The sequence below is a fragment of the Barbatula barbatula genome (assembly GCF_947034865.1).
Source record: "Barbatula barbatula genome assembly, chromosome: 1".
Taxonomy (NCBI): Eukaryota; Metazoa; Chordata; class Actinopteri; order Cypriniformes; family Nemacheilidae; genus Barbatula; species Barbatula barbatula.
The window spans coordinates 4403068-4418836 of record NC_136766.1 but is presented as its reverse complement, the minus strand read 5'-3'; the positions used below and the strand labels follow the sequence as shown (position 1 = coordinate 4418836).

At 39.7% G+C, this 15769-nt stretch overlaps 1 protein-coding gene across 1 annotated transcript in view; it reads right to left on the bottom strand.

Annotated features, from left to right (window-relative positions):
• Positions 1–1947: 1947 nt before the first annotated feature.
• The window catches only part of LOC306898014 (ADAMTS-like protein 1), a gene marked incomplete at its 5' end in the record, with an annotated part of 83759 nt that continues 69937 nt past the window's right edge, over positions 1948–15769 (bottom strand). The window contains 11 exons of the mRNA XM_079463216.1: positions 1948–3638; positions 3733–3953; positions 4064–4173; positions 4996–5176; positions 5554–5656; positions 6453–6580; positions 6765–7794; positions 8785–8938; positions 9905–10084; positions 10919–11129; positions 13292–13421. Coding sequence (XP_079319342.1) covers positions 3532–3638; positions 3733–3953; positions 4064–4173; positions 4996–5176; positions 5554–5656; positions 6453–6580; positions 6765–7794; positions 8785–8938; positions 9905–10084; positions 10919–11129; positions 13292–13421 — 2555 coding nt within the window. The 3' untranslated portion in view covers positions 1948–3531. The remainder of the gene's footprint in view (positions 3639–3732; positions 3954–4063; positions 4174–4995; positions 5177–5553; positions 5657–6452; positions 6581–6764; positions 7795–8784; positions 8939–9904; positions 10085–10918; positions 11130–13291; positions 13422–15769) is intronic.

Sequence of the window (15769 nt, the reverse complement as noted above, 5' to 3'; positions counted from 1 at the left end):
GGTGTCGTAGACAGTCCTGTGCAAGCAAAAGCGTTGAAGTTTGCGGTGAGAATTAAGGCTGTGCCGGCTATGGTGGTAAAGTCCCATGACGGTGTTGAGCTTCCGCCGGCGGTAGTCCACGTCACTGTGACAAATATAAGTGTAATGAAAATTATAGTAGCGATCAGGATTGCTATGTGTAGGCTTTCAATTGTAGATTGTTTCATTTAAATATTTTACATTAACACAGAAATGATTGGCGTTTGTTTCCGTTGTCAACATGTAAGTTTTCCACCATCGAGTAGGAAAAAGTAACGTTTTTATGGCAATCTGACTAGGAAAGCCAAGGTTGGTTTAAACAGTTTCAAATGGAATTGTTAAGGACTGTAATAAAGTGTTCACACCAAATACGCGACTGACTGAAGTTGTCACTGCAACGAGAGCTTTTTTATTTAATATTTAACTTTAATAATTTAAGTATTTAAGTTCTCATTATTTACTGATGTTTAGTTAAATGTTTTATATGCCGTAGTGTGCGGTTTCACTGATGGATTTGCGCATTATATGGACTGATGTTTCATCCTCATTTATTTTATTTCAATTTCAAGTATTTAAATAGGGTCCATATAAGTCTCCCACTCGTCATGTGGTTGCTACACGCAAATATAATAATATAAATATTATTTGGAATTAATATATATTTCACAAACCACCGCGGGTGGAAGGTGGTCCGCAGAAATTTATTAAACAGTCCTTGGTGGGCCATGAGATGCACAGGGCTCTTGATGAAGTGTAGGAGGGTGTGAAAGTATGCCGGTGCAGATCCAGTGATAGTCCTGAAGGTGAGCATTAGCGGCTTGAATCTTATGACGGCTTCAACCGGTAGCCAGTGGAGAGAGATGAAAAGGGGTGTCACATGAGCCCTTCTGGGGCGCGGCGCTAGTGGAACGGCACCGTGGGGTGTGATGGAAATATGAGTTTTTGGACACAGCAGTACTGGCAGAAAAGGAAACAGGAAGTACCATATGGCTTTGCCAATACGTTGACCTCCCACACCTGTCTAATGAGTTAAAATGATTTCTACATGATTTTAAGAGGTGAAAAGTTGGTTACATTCTGTAACAGAGCGGGTTGTGTTTAATGTCCACTGCTTTTCCAATGGCAGTCCACCACTTGTAATATACACACCCAGACAGACTAGATAATGTCAACCGCTTCTTCCAGCAACCGCAGCTTTCCGAAACGAGACACATCTTATGTGTCCTCTGAATTCTCGTGAATGTAGGTCGCATTAGAAGGTTGCATGCGGTGTGTCCTACCTGCTTTTATGAAATGTGACAGCCTCGATGACGTAGCAGGCTTCAAATGAGACCTCAAATGAAACAGCGTATAAGAAGCTGTGTATTAAAAGCTGGATTCAGCCTCGTAAAAAAGAGTGAGCACATTTACATACCGTCACAAACCTTATTTTGTTCTTGTGTTAAATAAATGACTTATATTAATATATAGGCCACACATACACATATAGAGGTTTTTCGGACAGGGACTAGATCAAGGACTAGGTTTTAGGGCATTCAAGTAGTTTTTAAAACAGGCCCCACAAAATAAATCTTAAAACCATGAACTGTGCTGTTACATTTTAAGATTTAAGAAAGAACATTTAAGACACCTCAAACATGCTTTTTAGTCTGGGACTAGGTTCAAGCCGTGTCTGGGAAACATCTACACATATATTTTTTGTAAAGCAACGTCTACCATAACCACATTGGTTACTGCACTGTTATAATAATAAAACCACTGCACGTTTTTCTGAGGGACGACCGCCTTTAGAAAGTTTGTCAAATGAGGCAAATGATGAAGCGATTGTGTCAAAGTTTGCAGCAGTTTATACACTATGGGTTCTAAACATTTCATAAACATTATGCACAGGGATTTATTTATCAAAACCATTCGCAACGAAAATAATTTAGTAGCGCTTTGGTCCAATGTTTATTTGGATGACAGAAAATGACTGAACATTCAGCCCTTTTACAATGTGAATTACATTAAAGATGCATGACTAGATGTATGGAATGCATTCCACTTTATTCATTTAAAGACGATCTATTATTAACAATGAGAACCAGAGCATTAGATATGAACACTGCTGCATGCATTGATTCTTTTACAGTATAATAGAAACAAACCTAATGTTCATAAAAAACTACATCTGGATGGTTGTCATTTACAGAAGAAAATTGCACTTACAGAAATTAATAAATACTAAATGAAGACAGCTCATCACTGTTTTAAAATAAAATAAAATGTAAAGCATAAAACCTCCAAAAAGCATACAATCATATTTTCAAGACCTATTTTTATATTTGCTTAAATACATAAGTACTTGCAGGGGTTGTGTTGAATAAGCGACAGCACTTAATCATGTCCAAGCGTTTCCCATTGTTTTTCTTATTTTGGTTTTAAAAATGATAAAATGGTAGCTTTTGGGAAAAATTCATTTAAGAAAGTATATACAAAACCATGCACATCTGACAGTGGTTAAAGCTTCATTGACATGTTCCCAAAGACAGAAACCAATGGTCTGAGAATGTAAATCAAGCCTAATTTTGACCATGGACCTGGAAAATGTCAAGTGCAAAACTTTTTCCATTTTTCTCTCCAGTGAAATCGAATGACTACAGGGCAATGTGACAAATTTGCAACAAATATAAAACACAAGTATACACGTAACAGAAGACAAAACCACTTGGCACGTCTTTGGAGGGTTCCTTAAGATGCTGTCATGTCTATAATTATAAAACCTCACTTTAATCTCAGGAACTGTGTCTGTAAGCATTGATGGGATCATCTGCACAGAATATCTTCTTGAGCTCATTGTTATTGTTTGAAAGGAGTCATATTATGCTACTAATGTGGGCTTGGCGCATTCGGCAAATTTTGATTTGTACGGCTAAGGAACACTATGGATTTAAAGAGACAGGTCACCATATTTCATCATTAACTCACCCTCATGTCATTCCAAACCTGTAGGACTTGCTTTCTTCTGCAGAACACAGAAGAAGATATTTCAAAGAACGATGCTAAACCAAACAACACTGGGCCCAATTGACTTCCACTGTAATTTCTCAAAATATCTTTATATCCGCCTAGTGGTGTGGTTGAAGCATTTAAAATGCACAAAACTCCAGTTTCTAATCCATGATCTGACAGTGTCTTGGAGGGAATCTTCATCATCCAGTGAATACTAACACAACTCACATATCCGCAGACTATAAGAAATAGCCAACGTGTAACAAAAACAAACAACAACTTGTAGTTCAAAGCCTTCACTGAAGTCAAAATAAGGTAAAAGTCTGTTATTAACATCAAATATTTGTGCTCCGATGTGTCTTCTTTACAGGATGGCTTATCGGAGCTGATCTCTGAAATTCCCCAATCCCAGTGACCCTAACCAAGCACAAACCCCGTCCTCAAGGGCTCGTGTTGGGTTACTTGGAAGAACGCTCAGGTGATCTCGTCGTATTCTTAAAAGCTCTCGAGTACATTGAGATCTCAAGTGTCTCGGCATGATTGACAGCAGCGTGATTTAAACTGGGGCAGAGGGCAAAGCTCAAGCTGTCGAACCTTCTCACAGTACCTAGTGCTGTCCCGACATTCACCTATTCTCACAAAAACAAAAAGAAGAATCTCACAACTCATACAATATTCATACGATCATTTTCGTTACTTGCCTTTCTTCTTTTTGGCACTCACCTCTTCCACAGGACACGATGTTGCATCGCTGCCAGCTGGGCGGTCGGGGTTTCCAAGCGCAGTGGAACTCGCGAGCCGGCTTCCCGCTCCGCCGGTGAACGCAAGTGACGTGACGCGACTGGAATCCGTGACGACCACAAGTGGCGGTGCATTGAGTCCAGAGTCCGACCCGCCAGTGAAGAGCACACGCCTCCGTCGTGCAGTTACGCTGTGATGCAGGCCTGAGGAGGACAGATGTTATAAGAACCAAAACCCAGACCGATCTCTCTTGTACACCCATATTTTTCATTTCTTACAAAACTATTGCAATCTGGGGTCAAAAAGTGATTACCTTAGCTGACCGCTGCACATCTGATGTGCCAGTCTCGTGCTGTTCTGGTCTTGACAGAACACGAGTCTATATTGGAGGGCTTGACGTGATCCAACACAGTGACCTTGGCACTGATGCAAAAATACAAATCAGTAATTATTGATAAAAAGTCTCATTTGGAAACGGACATAAAACTGCAAAAACAAAAATCAGTTATTGAGCAAGCACACAAAAAAGTCTCCTTACTTTACTCCGATTCACGAAGGTAAACATATAATAATAATTGATCATTTGAGCTGCCCGGTATGACTTTGTGGGAAACATCCGTTGCTTTCAACACCACAGTCAATATAGTTTTGAGTTTAGTGTTATTAATATTTTAAATTAGCTTTTAGATTTATAGATCTTTAGTTTTTATGTTTATTTTAGTCAAAGTTTTAGCAATTTTGGTATATGCTTTTGTCATGGTTAATGTGTTTTGTTTATTTTATGTTTCTATTTCCATGTTTAATTTATATTTTAGTTTTATTAGTTCATTTTTATTACATTTTAGTCTTTTAAAAAGGAAACAAAAACAACTTTAGTTTTATTTTAGTTTTTGTTTATTATTATAATTATATAATTATTATAAAAGCAACATTTCAAGTTTTTCCCATAATATATAGGTCAATATTTGATTAGATTTTTAATGAACAGAGACGTTTTCAAAGTTTTCATTTGAGTAAACTAAAATAACCCCAAAATTCTGTCATGATTTATTTACCCTCAGATACTTCCAAACATGTATACAATTATTTGTTCTGCTAAACACAAAGGAAGATATTTGAAAGAATGTCAGTAACTAAACAGATCTCATCCCCCATTTACTGGGAAAAATAAATAGAATGGGAGTCAATGGGGGATGAGAATGAATGGTGATAAGGAAGGACAGATGTGGGTGTTCTGATACATACAGGTCCCCATGGAGTGGTTGTCCAGCCAACACAGGGTTGAAGGTTACAGTGTCTTTTTACTGCCGGCTTCTTCCCTGTACAAGCCACCGGCCACTCGGGAGCTCTGTGACAGGTCACAGTGCGACTCTGAATCCCACCTCCACAACTTACAGAGCACGATGACCAGGTGGACACCTGCCAACTGTGAAGAAAAAAGATAAAACACAGAAAAGAACGTTTTTTAAAGATTTCTAAGAAAGTGTTGAGCTCATTCCTATGAGAAACTCTATATGGGATTTCCCAAACACAACACAATGGTGATGATTTAAATCAGGTTATTTGTTTAGTGTCAGAGGAAGGTAACAATTCAAATAACTAGACAAGAAGTGCGTCATTGATCTGAGAGGCCATATATGTTGTGATCTGTTTCATTGTGCTTTTGTGCAAGAAACTAGACTTGAATTTTATTAGAAACGTTTTAGGAATAAGTGTGCATATGCTTATGTGAATGCTTATTCTATAGAAGAGCCCAGTGCTGGATTATAGAGGAAATCACTGTCTGCAGTAACACACTTGTACCTGTCGGGGCACTGTTGTCCATGGCAAAAGTTGTGAAGATTGGTCTTGTTGGAACATGCAGAACGGTTCAACCCTTCACTAGCATCGCTCACACAGATACTGCCTATGAGACAAATGAATCAAAACATCAGTTTAAAGAAAGATGTTTACACTGCTGTTCAAGACCATGGAATAACACACATTAGGTTTTGACAAAAGAAATTACAATTAAAAGCAAAACAAAATTCACTCTTGGTGTAGCGTTTGCAGAAATGTTCACTTGTCATTTGATCCAGCAGCTTCTTGAGATTATCAGCTGATTTTTCTTCATTATTCAGTCCAAGTCATCCATTTCCAAAACATTGCATGCAATTTTTGTTTAGAAATGAAAATATGTTTGCACTATTATATTTGAATCCTGTAAGACTTTCTTCTGCAAAACACAAAATAAAATATTTTGAAGAATGCTGCTAACCAAGAATTGCTGGTCCCATTGACTTCTTTTGTATGGGCACAAAACAAAATCAATGTCAATGGGTCCCAACGGTTTTCTCTTATCAACTTTCTTCAAAATATCTTCTGTTTTCTGTAGAACAACAAAAATCATACACGTTTTAAATGACAAGAGGATTGAGTAAATGATGACAGAATTTTCATTTTTGGGTGAAACATCCCTTTACAGAAATAATCTGCCGCATAATAAAACAATATGTCATTATTTAGTCCTTATTTACACACCCTCGATCTGAATTGACCCAGAAAACAATCATTTTTGCATCATACTCAATTCTCAGAGGTCCCCGATACTGATACTACTGTTAGTAAACATACAAGTGAGGTCTAGTTGTCTTTATAAGCCCTCTTCATGTGTTGTAATGTAAAACCAACCACCACAGACTTGAACAAAAAGCAGTCCGTACCTGTAGTTTGCAGGCGAGATGACAAAGAGGCGGAACCCAGACTGTTAGTAGCGGTGCATGTGTAGAGTCCAGCGTCTGTCTCACCGGGAGCTTGAATTAGCACGGATCCGTTTGGCATTAGTCCTACCCTGTCATGACACAGACAACAACACCACTGATACTCCTGTTGAAAAAGGTAGGGTTCTGAAGCACGGTAGCTGGTTTGTGCTGGTTTAAGATGGTCATGCGCCAGCTCCCATGCTTCAAAACCTACCTAACCAGCATATCACTTCAAACACCCTCAAAGATTCCCAAACCAAAGATCTGGCTTACCTGGTGTTGTTTCTTAGCACCTTTCTACCCTTCGACCACGAGATCACAGGTTCAGGGTTACCCTGCGCTTGGCATTTGATTTCCACTTTCCTAGTCTGTCCGGCTACCAAAATAAGACCTCCAACGTGCTCCACGATTTCATTCGGGTTCCTAATGTGGTCTCTGGAAGACTTCCGCAAAATAACCGGGCTTTGGAGTTGTCCTCTCCATTGCCTGCTGGTGTTGGAAGACTGTCTGTGTTTGTTTTTCTGGGGATGCGCCGGACTTTCGCGTGGATGCAGAGTGGACTCATTATTCTCGTGGTGGCTTCTGGTAAGTTCGTCGAGCAGCTGAGCGATCAGCTCATTTTTTTGTAATCCCTGGACGGCTCCAGAAAGATTATGCCTGATCTCATCAAACCTCAACACATCTGTGACTAACAACCGAGGACTTGAAGAATCCAAAACCGCATCTTCCTCCAGGTTAGAGCTGTTTTTTTCAACAAAATCCAGTAATTCCTTGGAAGTCACATCCTTCAGCGACAGTTCCTTTACGTTAAGTAAATTCTGCACGATATCATCGTAACGGTCAAAAGACGACAGCTCTTTAGCTTTGACCTCTAATGCAGATGAGGTTTGTTTAACTTTTGGTGAGGTTTTTAATCCATCTGGGGTCCATACGTCTGTTTCTGGCATGGAGAGCTTCTGCTTGCTGCCAATAAGCTTCAAGACAAAGTTCTCCTGAGCTCGGCCGGCGGCGCATGTGTATGTCCCCGCATCGGAAGCATGGAGCTGTTGAATCTTGACATAACCCATATGAGATACCAACAGTTGAGGCGTGACTTCCAAAGGCTTACCATCTTTTAGCCAGCGGACGTGACTCTTGGGGAAATGCTGGGTGGGGCAGCGAAGCACCACAGACGTCCAAGGCAATAAGTAGGCAAAACCGCCAACTACGAAGTGTAGCTTCTTGCCTTTTCTCCACTGTATGTACACCTTGCGTTGAGCCAAGATGGTGGGATCTGGTTTCACAGCTACTGGCTTGAAAATCTCTGAAATAAACAACATCATATGGTACATGAAGGACTGAAATCCCAAACGTGCTACCAAAGAGAGGTGAGGAACCATGCTGGACGAGTTTCAAGCTTCTTCAAGCAAAACCCATTTGGCACGGTCTTCATACAGTCTATCGCTCTTTATACTGTCCTCAGATTACTTCAGTATTCAATCCCACAACACTTTGTATGTGTCTCTTCCCATTTCATGTCATGTACTCCCTCACTCTTAAAACCAAATGAACTGTGCAAGTATGTGCCTTGCGGAGTGTTTCTTGGCTTGTAACGTGTACGTCAAATGAATGATTTCGGACATACAAATCCGTTTAAAGGCATAGTTCACGCAAAAATGTAAATTATTTTATCATGTACTTCGCCCTCAAGTCAAACCTGTATGACTTTCTTTTTCTGCAGAACACAAAAGATATTGTAAAGAATCAAACAACCATTGAATTTCATTGTATGGCCACAAAACCATATCTCCAAAAAATCGTCTTTAGTGTTTCACGGATCAAATAGTCAAATAGCAACATGTACTGTATGGCTCAAAAACTCATAGTTGGGCTACAATATCCAAGTGTTGATTTTCTCGATTTTAAAATAGTTACAAACAGAGTCGTGTTTTGGTGTTTTTCTTTGCTTGTCTCTGTTCTTTTCTTGCTATCATATTTTCTCAGGTCCTGTGATTTGGCAGCCGTCACGTCCATCATCATCATCAACTCAGCTTTAGCATTGTTCACTTGTGTTCGGTTTGTACTTTTACTGGTAGTTGTATTTGTTAAACGGCTAACAAATGTCTAAACACCACTTGCCTAAAAATACACAAATTAGTGAAATTTCCGTCTGTTTCATGGTAGCACCTATTCACATTTACTAAAGAGGCTGGGCTTTTGGTAACAACAACTTTATTTTATCTTCCCGTCCCTAGACACCTCAAATGGAATGCAACAAAAATATATTTTTGGAATCAAGGCTATTGTGTCTTACTTTCACATGGTTGGAGGAAGCATGATCGGACCGTTGGTGGTTTGGGAACAGCGACACAGGCATCAGGAACCATCGGTTGGTACTGTCCTCTTTCTCCAAGCACTTTACACACCACCAACAACCTCTGGGTACCTTCTCCACAAGTAGCAGAACACTAGAAAGAACACGCATACGTGTTTTAAGCTTTTATTGCACAGATGTTGCTCTTTTAGGTCTTAGAAGATTTGATGGAGTTCTCTGTTGTGTTTTATTAATGCAATATCGCTCTCATAGTCGTGGGATAGTGCCGTTATATCAGCATGGCTGTGATGAGGCCAGAGGCAATCACATCCGCTGATATAAGGGCACTATCACATGACCACGAGAGTGATATTGCATTTATACAACAGCTCGACAGCAGAAGTTTACAGATATATCATACACTATTGTGATACTAGAGGAATATCGCATGGCTCTCAGCCAATCAGATTCAAGAAACCCGAAAGATTTGATGTATAATTAAGTATATCAATTTAGTCTCAGATTGTTGAGACAATTGTTCAAATCCACGAAGAGTATGGAGGTGTAAAATGAATCTCGATTGTAGATTTGGGTACATTTAATGAGAAATGTTTGAGTTCATATGGAGATCTTCAATAAAATTGACTTTTGAACGCAGACTTGACAAATCTCAGCTCAGTTTTGAGATCTCTTCTGAAACTCTAATACGAACTCATCTCAAAAGAGGCAGCAGGGAGGTAGCGTGCCTCCATGTCAACACACAAGATGAGAAAAACACCACAGGTGCTGTTGAGATACAGTGTAATGCTCCTCAGTAATGTTGTGCTGTCAGTAAAGGGCGATAGAAAACCGTGGGAGAGAAAAATATGACATGTTTAGACAGGCGAAAGCTTTTTATTGATGTTACTTAACCTCACTTGTAAGGTCAGCCTGAAGCCAGAACGAATTTTTCAACTACAGCCTTGTGGAGAGATTTAAGTGTGACAGAGTACACTAACAAACAATAAAACGCTGGATTTCTGTAGCTGCAGACAGTCAAAAATGAGCTGTAATCACAGAAAGATTGTTGAGATATACACAGGAGAGAAACCCTGTTTATAAGTGAGAACACGTGTCTGACCTGAGTCCAGTTTGCGGAGATCCATTGAGCGGGGCAGTCCACTGTGCCGCAGGGCTGAACGGAGGGTAAACTCGGTGTGGGGCAAAACGTTTCGGGTAATTCAAGAAGACTTCCATCCGCCATGCGCTGCTTACAGATGATCTCTCTCTTCTGAACACCACCGCCGCAGCTACGAGAGCACTGCAGGCAGACATTTAAAAGAAAGAAAAATCACAAATGAGATCTCTTTAATATCTCATTTGTCTCTCGTGACATCAATGAGATTTAAAAGTGAGAAAACGTAAACCTTTCACCCGAAAATGAAAATACATTTTGGGCAGATACAGCATCTTATACAACAATGTAACAATCCACAAAAATGAATTTCTATCTTCATTTACTCAACCTCGAGTTATATTTCTTTGTTGTGATGAACACAGAGAAAGATCCTTGGAAGAATGCTTGTAACCAAAAAGTTCTTGGCCAACATTGTCTATCATTGTTGAAAAAATACTTTATAAATGTCTTTGTTCTGTTGAACACAAAAAACATGTCAATGTAGGAAAGCAAACCGTTCTGAGGCACTTTTGACTAACGTTGTAATTGTTCCTACTATGATAGTCAATGGTGGCCAAGAACTGTTCTTCCCAATATCTTTCTCTGTGTTCATCAACAACTTTAGGGTGAGTAAATAATGACAGAATATTTATTTTTGGGTAAACTGTCTCTTTAAGCTTCACATATTTGACCTCTGAAAGAAACAAAACAGAAATATCACAAATGTGTCCATTAGAGTTACAGTAGAGATCTTAACACATGATCTTAGATTTGTCAGGTCTGCAATCAAAAGCAGATATCATTGAAGATCTCAATATTTCTTTCACATCAGATTGACCCATATCCAGATTATATGCAAGCATTAAACTAAACTTTTATTAATGGGATAAGCGAGTTCAGGGAACATGAACTGATTCCCACCTGCTGACAAACTTTATTCAGTGTTTTATTCTTACAGAAAGATGGATAGCGTCTCACCTGACTCCATTCCTGCACATCCCATGTGGGCGGACAGTCGAAGCGATTGCATGCTTGGAATGAGCTGGGTTTGGGCTGTCGACAGTTCTCGTCTTTAACTTTCTCTGTGTGGTTACCGTGTGATCCGGTTCTCAACACGCAGGTCACGGCACGTGTCTGGAGGCCGACTCCACATGTGGCCGAGCAGAAACTCCAAGCCTCCGTTTCCCACCTGGAGAAATAGAGATAAAAAACAGACATTAGAAAAATGTCAAATGGGTTCATTCAGAGGCTCGGGTTATCTCTGAAAGTAACAGATTTTATGTCTAAGTAATTCGCTTTTGAAGAAAAAAGCGCCCCAAATTTCAAATAACTATATTAAAAATTATATTTGAAAACAGGTCAAAATAACAGAAAAGATGGTCTGTATTTTTTCAGACTTCCAAAGCTGCAAAGAAAACATGTTCATATTCACTTTTAAGCAATACAACAGTAATATTTCTACATGTGAAATTCAACAGACACTAGACTAGATTTGCCTCAACACATCTAGAAATGCTGATTAAATGACAATTTGGAATGGTCTCTAATAATACACAATTTGTAAATCTTTGTAAAAAATTAAATAAATAAATCATATAAAATAAATCTTATAATAAATAAAGATAATTGTTGGTGCATTCTGCCACATTTTAAACCCTGAGCTGGGACCACCGGCTCAGTTAAAGCTCAGCTGGAAGACCCCACCGCTTGGCAGTCAGTCTGGGTCTCCCCCAGTGAAATGACACTTCAGACACGAAGGAAAAACTACAGATTCTCCTTCTAAGGGAAAAGAACCAAAAATAGGACGGGATATTACATCCCAGCAGAGTGCCGATGGCGGCCAAGGGAAACAGGGCAGCACAAAGTTTGTTGTGCTTGAAAATAAACGAAACGCTTGAAAAAACAGGCAGTGGAAAGACAGAACTCCGCTGCGTTTTTACGCCTGTGACGCGATGGGAAGGTGCAAATTTTCCAACGCCGGACAACCGCAATTATTACTTCACATTTTGCAAATGGTTTGGATATTTTAACACCAGGACCTTCGATGCCTCGTAAATCTTTCGGCAGGAAAACGGCGAAATCTATGCGACGTTATTTCAACTCCTGAAAAATGATATCCCATCCAATGGTATTCGGCTGTTAGCAAACACTGTTCGACTGTTATCTTTATATTCACAGAAGGCCCCTTCGACATCGTGAACGTTCCCATGAATCACTGCAGATGGTTATTTAGAATCGCAGAGTGAGCGGTGGATCCAGCGAACGTGTTTGACAGGTGAGTTTCCGAATCAGCTCCATGCGGAGTGAGTATTTCTTTGGAGAATGAATAGGTTTGACATCCCAGCAGGCTTTTTAATGCAGTGGGGATGACATCCAAATCTAGAAGCATCTGACCTTTATTTCCTGACCTTGGGATCTTCATTTATTTCCACAAACTAAATGTAATATGGGTCTTTTTGACATCACATTTCTCACTGGTGATGCTGCAGATGTGTGAAAGACAGCTTTCAGGTTTTCTTCTGTTATGTTGGCAAAAATGCCAAAGAACAGAGAAATACAGTGGCCTCAGCAGTGTTTGAGCCTTTTTAGACACACTTAACATGATATAAAAAAGAAAACATTACAAGGCTAGTAACCACGATTAGTTTTTAGCGGATGTATGAAGTCAGTTCCTCTCCAGTTGCTCTTCACACAGGCGTGTCCTAGCAGAATAAACACACATGTAGTTCATCATATTAACTATATACATGTTCCACTATGTTTGACAGGCAGAACATGTCAGATTCAAACTATGACTTAAAATTTAACAATACTTTGTATGTTAAGTTGAATCAAACTAGAAACTTCATTTCGTGGACATTAAAGGGACAGTTCACCCGAAAATGATTTTATTATTTATTTACCCTCATGTCATTTCAAACCTGAAGGACTTACTTTCTTCTGCAGAACACAAAAGAGGGATTTTGAAGAACATTGGGAACCAAACAACTCTGTCCCCCATTGACTTCCGTTGAATGGACACATTATGTATATGACAAAGAGTCACATACAACATTTGACCAACATGAGGGTAAATTTAACTTTCAGTAAAAACATAAACCACATTAGGCCCGATTCACATTTCGTGTGTCTAAATCCGCACGGAAAATGTGAGCTGGGACGAGTCTCGGCCGCCTCGCCCCCTATCTGCACGCACCTGCCGCGCGTCTACATTTAAAATAAAGAATATGCGCGCGGAAAAGACGCGAAACGTGAATCGGGCCTTAGACAAGCGAAATAAATAACAGTGAAAAATGAAGACACTTCAATTCCAAAACGTTGACGTAACGTTGAGTAAGTGACGTGAGTCACCTGGGAGGACAGGGTTCGGTGTTACAGCTCTGCAGGAGCTGCGGGGGTCTGCGTGTGCTAACACACATCTTCTCATCCACTGCCTCTCTGGTCTGTTTATTGAGACAAATCACAACGGCCTCCTGCATTCCTGAAAGGAAAGCCAAGAAAATATGAATTAGTGTGGATCAGGGATTTCAGCTCTTGAAAGTACAATCCACTGCACCGCATAAGACAAAGCTTTCTTAAAGGAACACTTCACCCAAAAGTGAAAATTCTGTCTTCATTTACTCACCCCTCATGTTGTTCCAAATCTGTATACATTTAAATTTGGGCATTTGGCAGACGCTTTTATCCAAAGCGACTTACATTGCATTATCCTATACATTTTATATAGGTATCTGCAATCCCCTGGGATCAAAGCCACAACATTGCGTTGTTAACCCAATGCTCCTACCACTGCTTGCATATAATGTTTTTGTACTGAAGAACACAAAGAAAGATATTTGGAAGAATGTTGGAAAGCAAACCTTTCTGGGGCACTTTTGACTCCCAATATTATTTGTCGTACTATGGTGGTCAATGGTGACCACGAACTGTTTGGTTACAAACATTCTTCCAAATCTTTCTCTGTGTTCATCAACAAAGAAATGTATACAGATGTGGAACAACTCCAGGGCGACAAAATGGTGACAGATTGTAATTCTTTGACAATGACTGCCTAAAGGGACAGTTCACCAACTTGTGCGGACATGTGCATTCTTATGTCCGAAATCGCCTACTTCCATACTATAAAATAGGCAAAAAAAAGAGTCGTACATCAGTACGTACTGTCATATGCGTTTTTGAACGCAGTGCATGTGTCCTTTGTATTAGCAGACAGTAACCATACAGATCCGGTGAGTTTACACTCAAAATGTCAAGAACACAGACGTCACACATTTCTGGTTCCCGTTGATCATTCGGCCACATTTTGTGACCAGATGACTGGCTTCAATACAAACGACGTGATGTCGACTTTCGAGATTTACCACTGAATAAACATCATTGTTATGATATGAAACTATTCAGAAGTGCAGATGATAGCTACACCTGAAACAGATTTACCCCCGACCACGTCGCAGGCCATCCAAAACACAGAATCTGTGTGACTGGATAATCATTTAAGGATTTAAAAACAGGGCGGGAGCACATAATGTGTGTAACGGTTAACCAAAACACAAATATAGAGGGGTCTCTTAATAAGCGTAGGACAGCGCGTGAGGGCTAATGATGAAACGACTCGGTCATAACATCAATTTGTAGGTCAACCCCGAAGGCTAATGCTCAACGTGAGTTTCAAATGGGATTTTAGAATTGCAGTTTTTGATTTATGAGTCAAATAAGACCTGCGGTTAACAAAACTAGAAGATATTTTCACGTTTTGCTCTTCTAAGTAATAAGTATTACAAAACTAATCAAATACAAAACATTTTATGAGCATGTGTGTTACTTGGACATCAACCCCGTGACCTTTGTGTGTAACACAATGATCTTCCAATTAAGCTTCAAAAAGTCACATTCGAGGTACGACTACGTGTAATTTATGCTGCAGAACAATACGTCAAAGTCTATTCGAGTGATGTTAAACATAAACCTTCGGATCACTGTTTTAAAACGGAACCCACAGCGTGAAAATCTCAATTCTCTTCTGGGTTGTAGGACTTTGTGCCAAACAGCTCTATTGAACCGAATTTAAATGACTTGAAAAAGGATTGTGCAATAAATTCATATTCGATAACTGGGATGTGTAAGAAAGATGGAAACAAGAAAAGTTTGACGTTTACAAGGCTCACGCAAGCAGAAATATATCTCCCCGTGTCAGGCGGAGAGGCTGAATATGGCAGCCATTGTCTTTTTTCAGCTTGAAGGACTGCAGATGTTTGTACGAGTGTGTGCTATAGTTTATGTCGAGCGCGCACACACACGTACACACCTGACGGAATGCAAACGCACGCGCACACGTCTCTAATGATTAAACCCACATTAAGCGATCACGGTTGGTCCAAACACACTGATTACATCCAATTAACATCAAGGATATTCCTGAGGAAATAAGTCTCTAAAAACTTCCTGGCCATCGTGACAGCGCTGGTTCTTCTGGCTTTCACCATGCACTAAATTCAGAAACGAGGCAGAAAACTGGTGCCCCCCTTCAAAGAGTTTGCTAGCGTGATGTTTATAATGTGTGACATTCAGAGGATGAGGGGTCATTGCCAACCATGAGAAACAAGCCACAAAAGAGACACAAACCATTGTTCCGCAAAGCCAAAAGTGCAGATTTCATGATTTTGACTTAGAAATTTGGATCTTAAAATCTTTTTGATTTCAAGGCATATGCTTAAAAGAATGGTTCACACAAAACAGAAATTCTGTCCATATTTATTTAACCTCGTGTCATTCAAAACCTCTATATGACTCTAGCTTCTGTGGAACACAGATTTTGAGAAATGTCTCAAG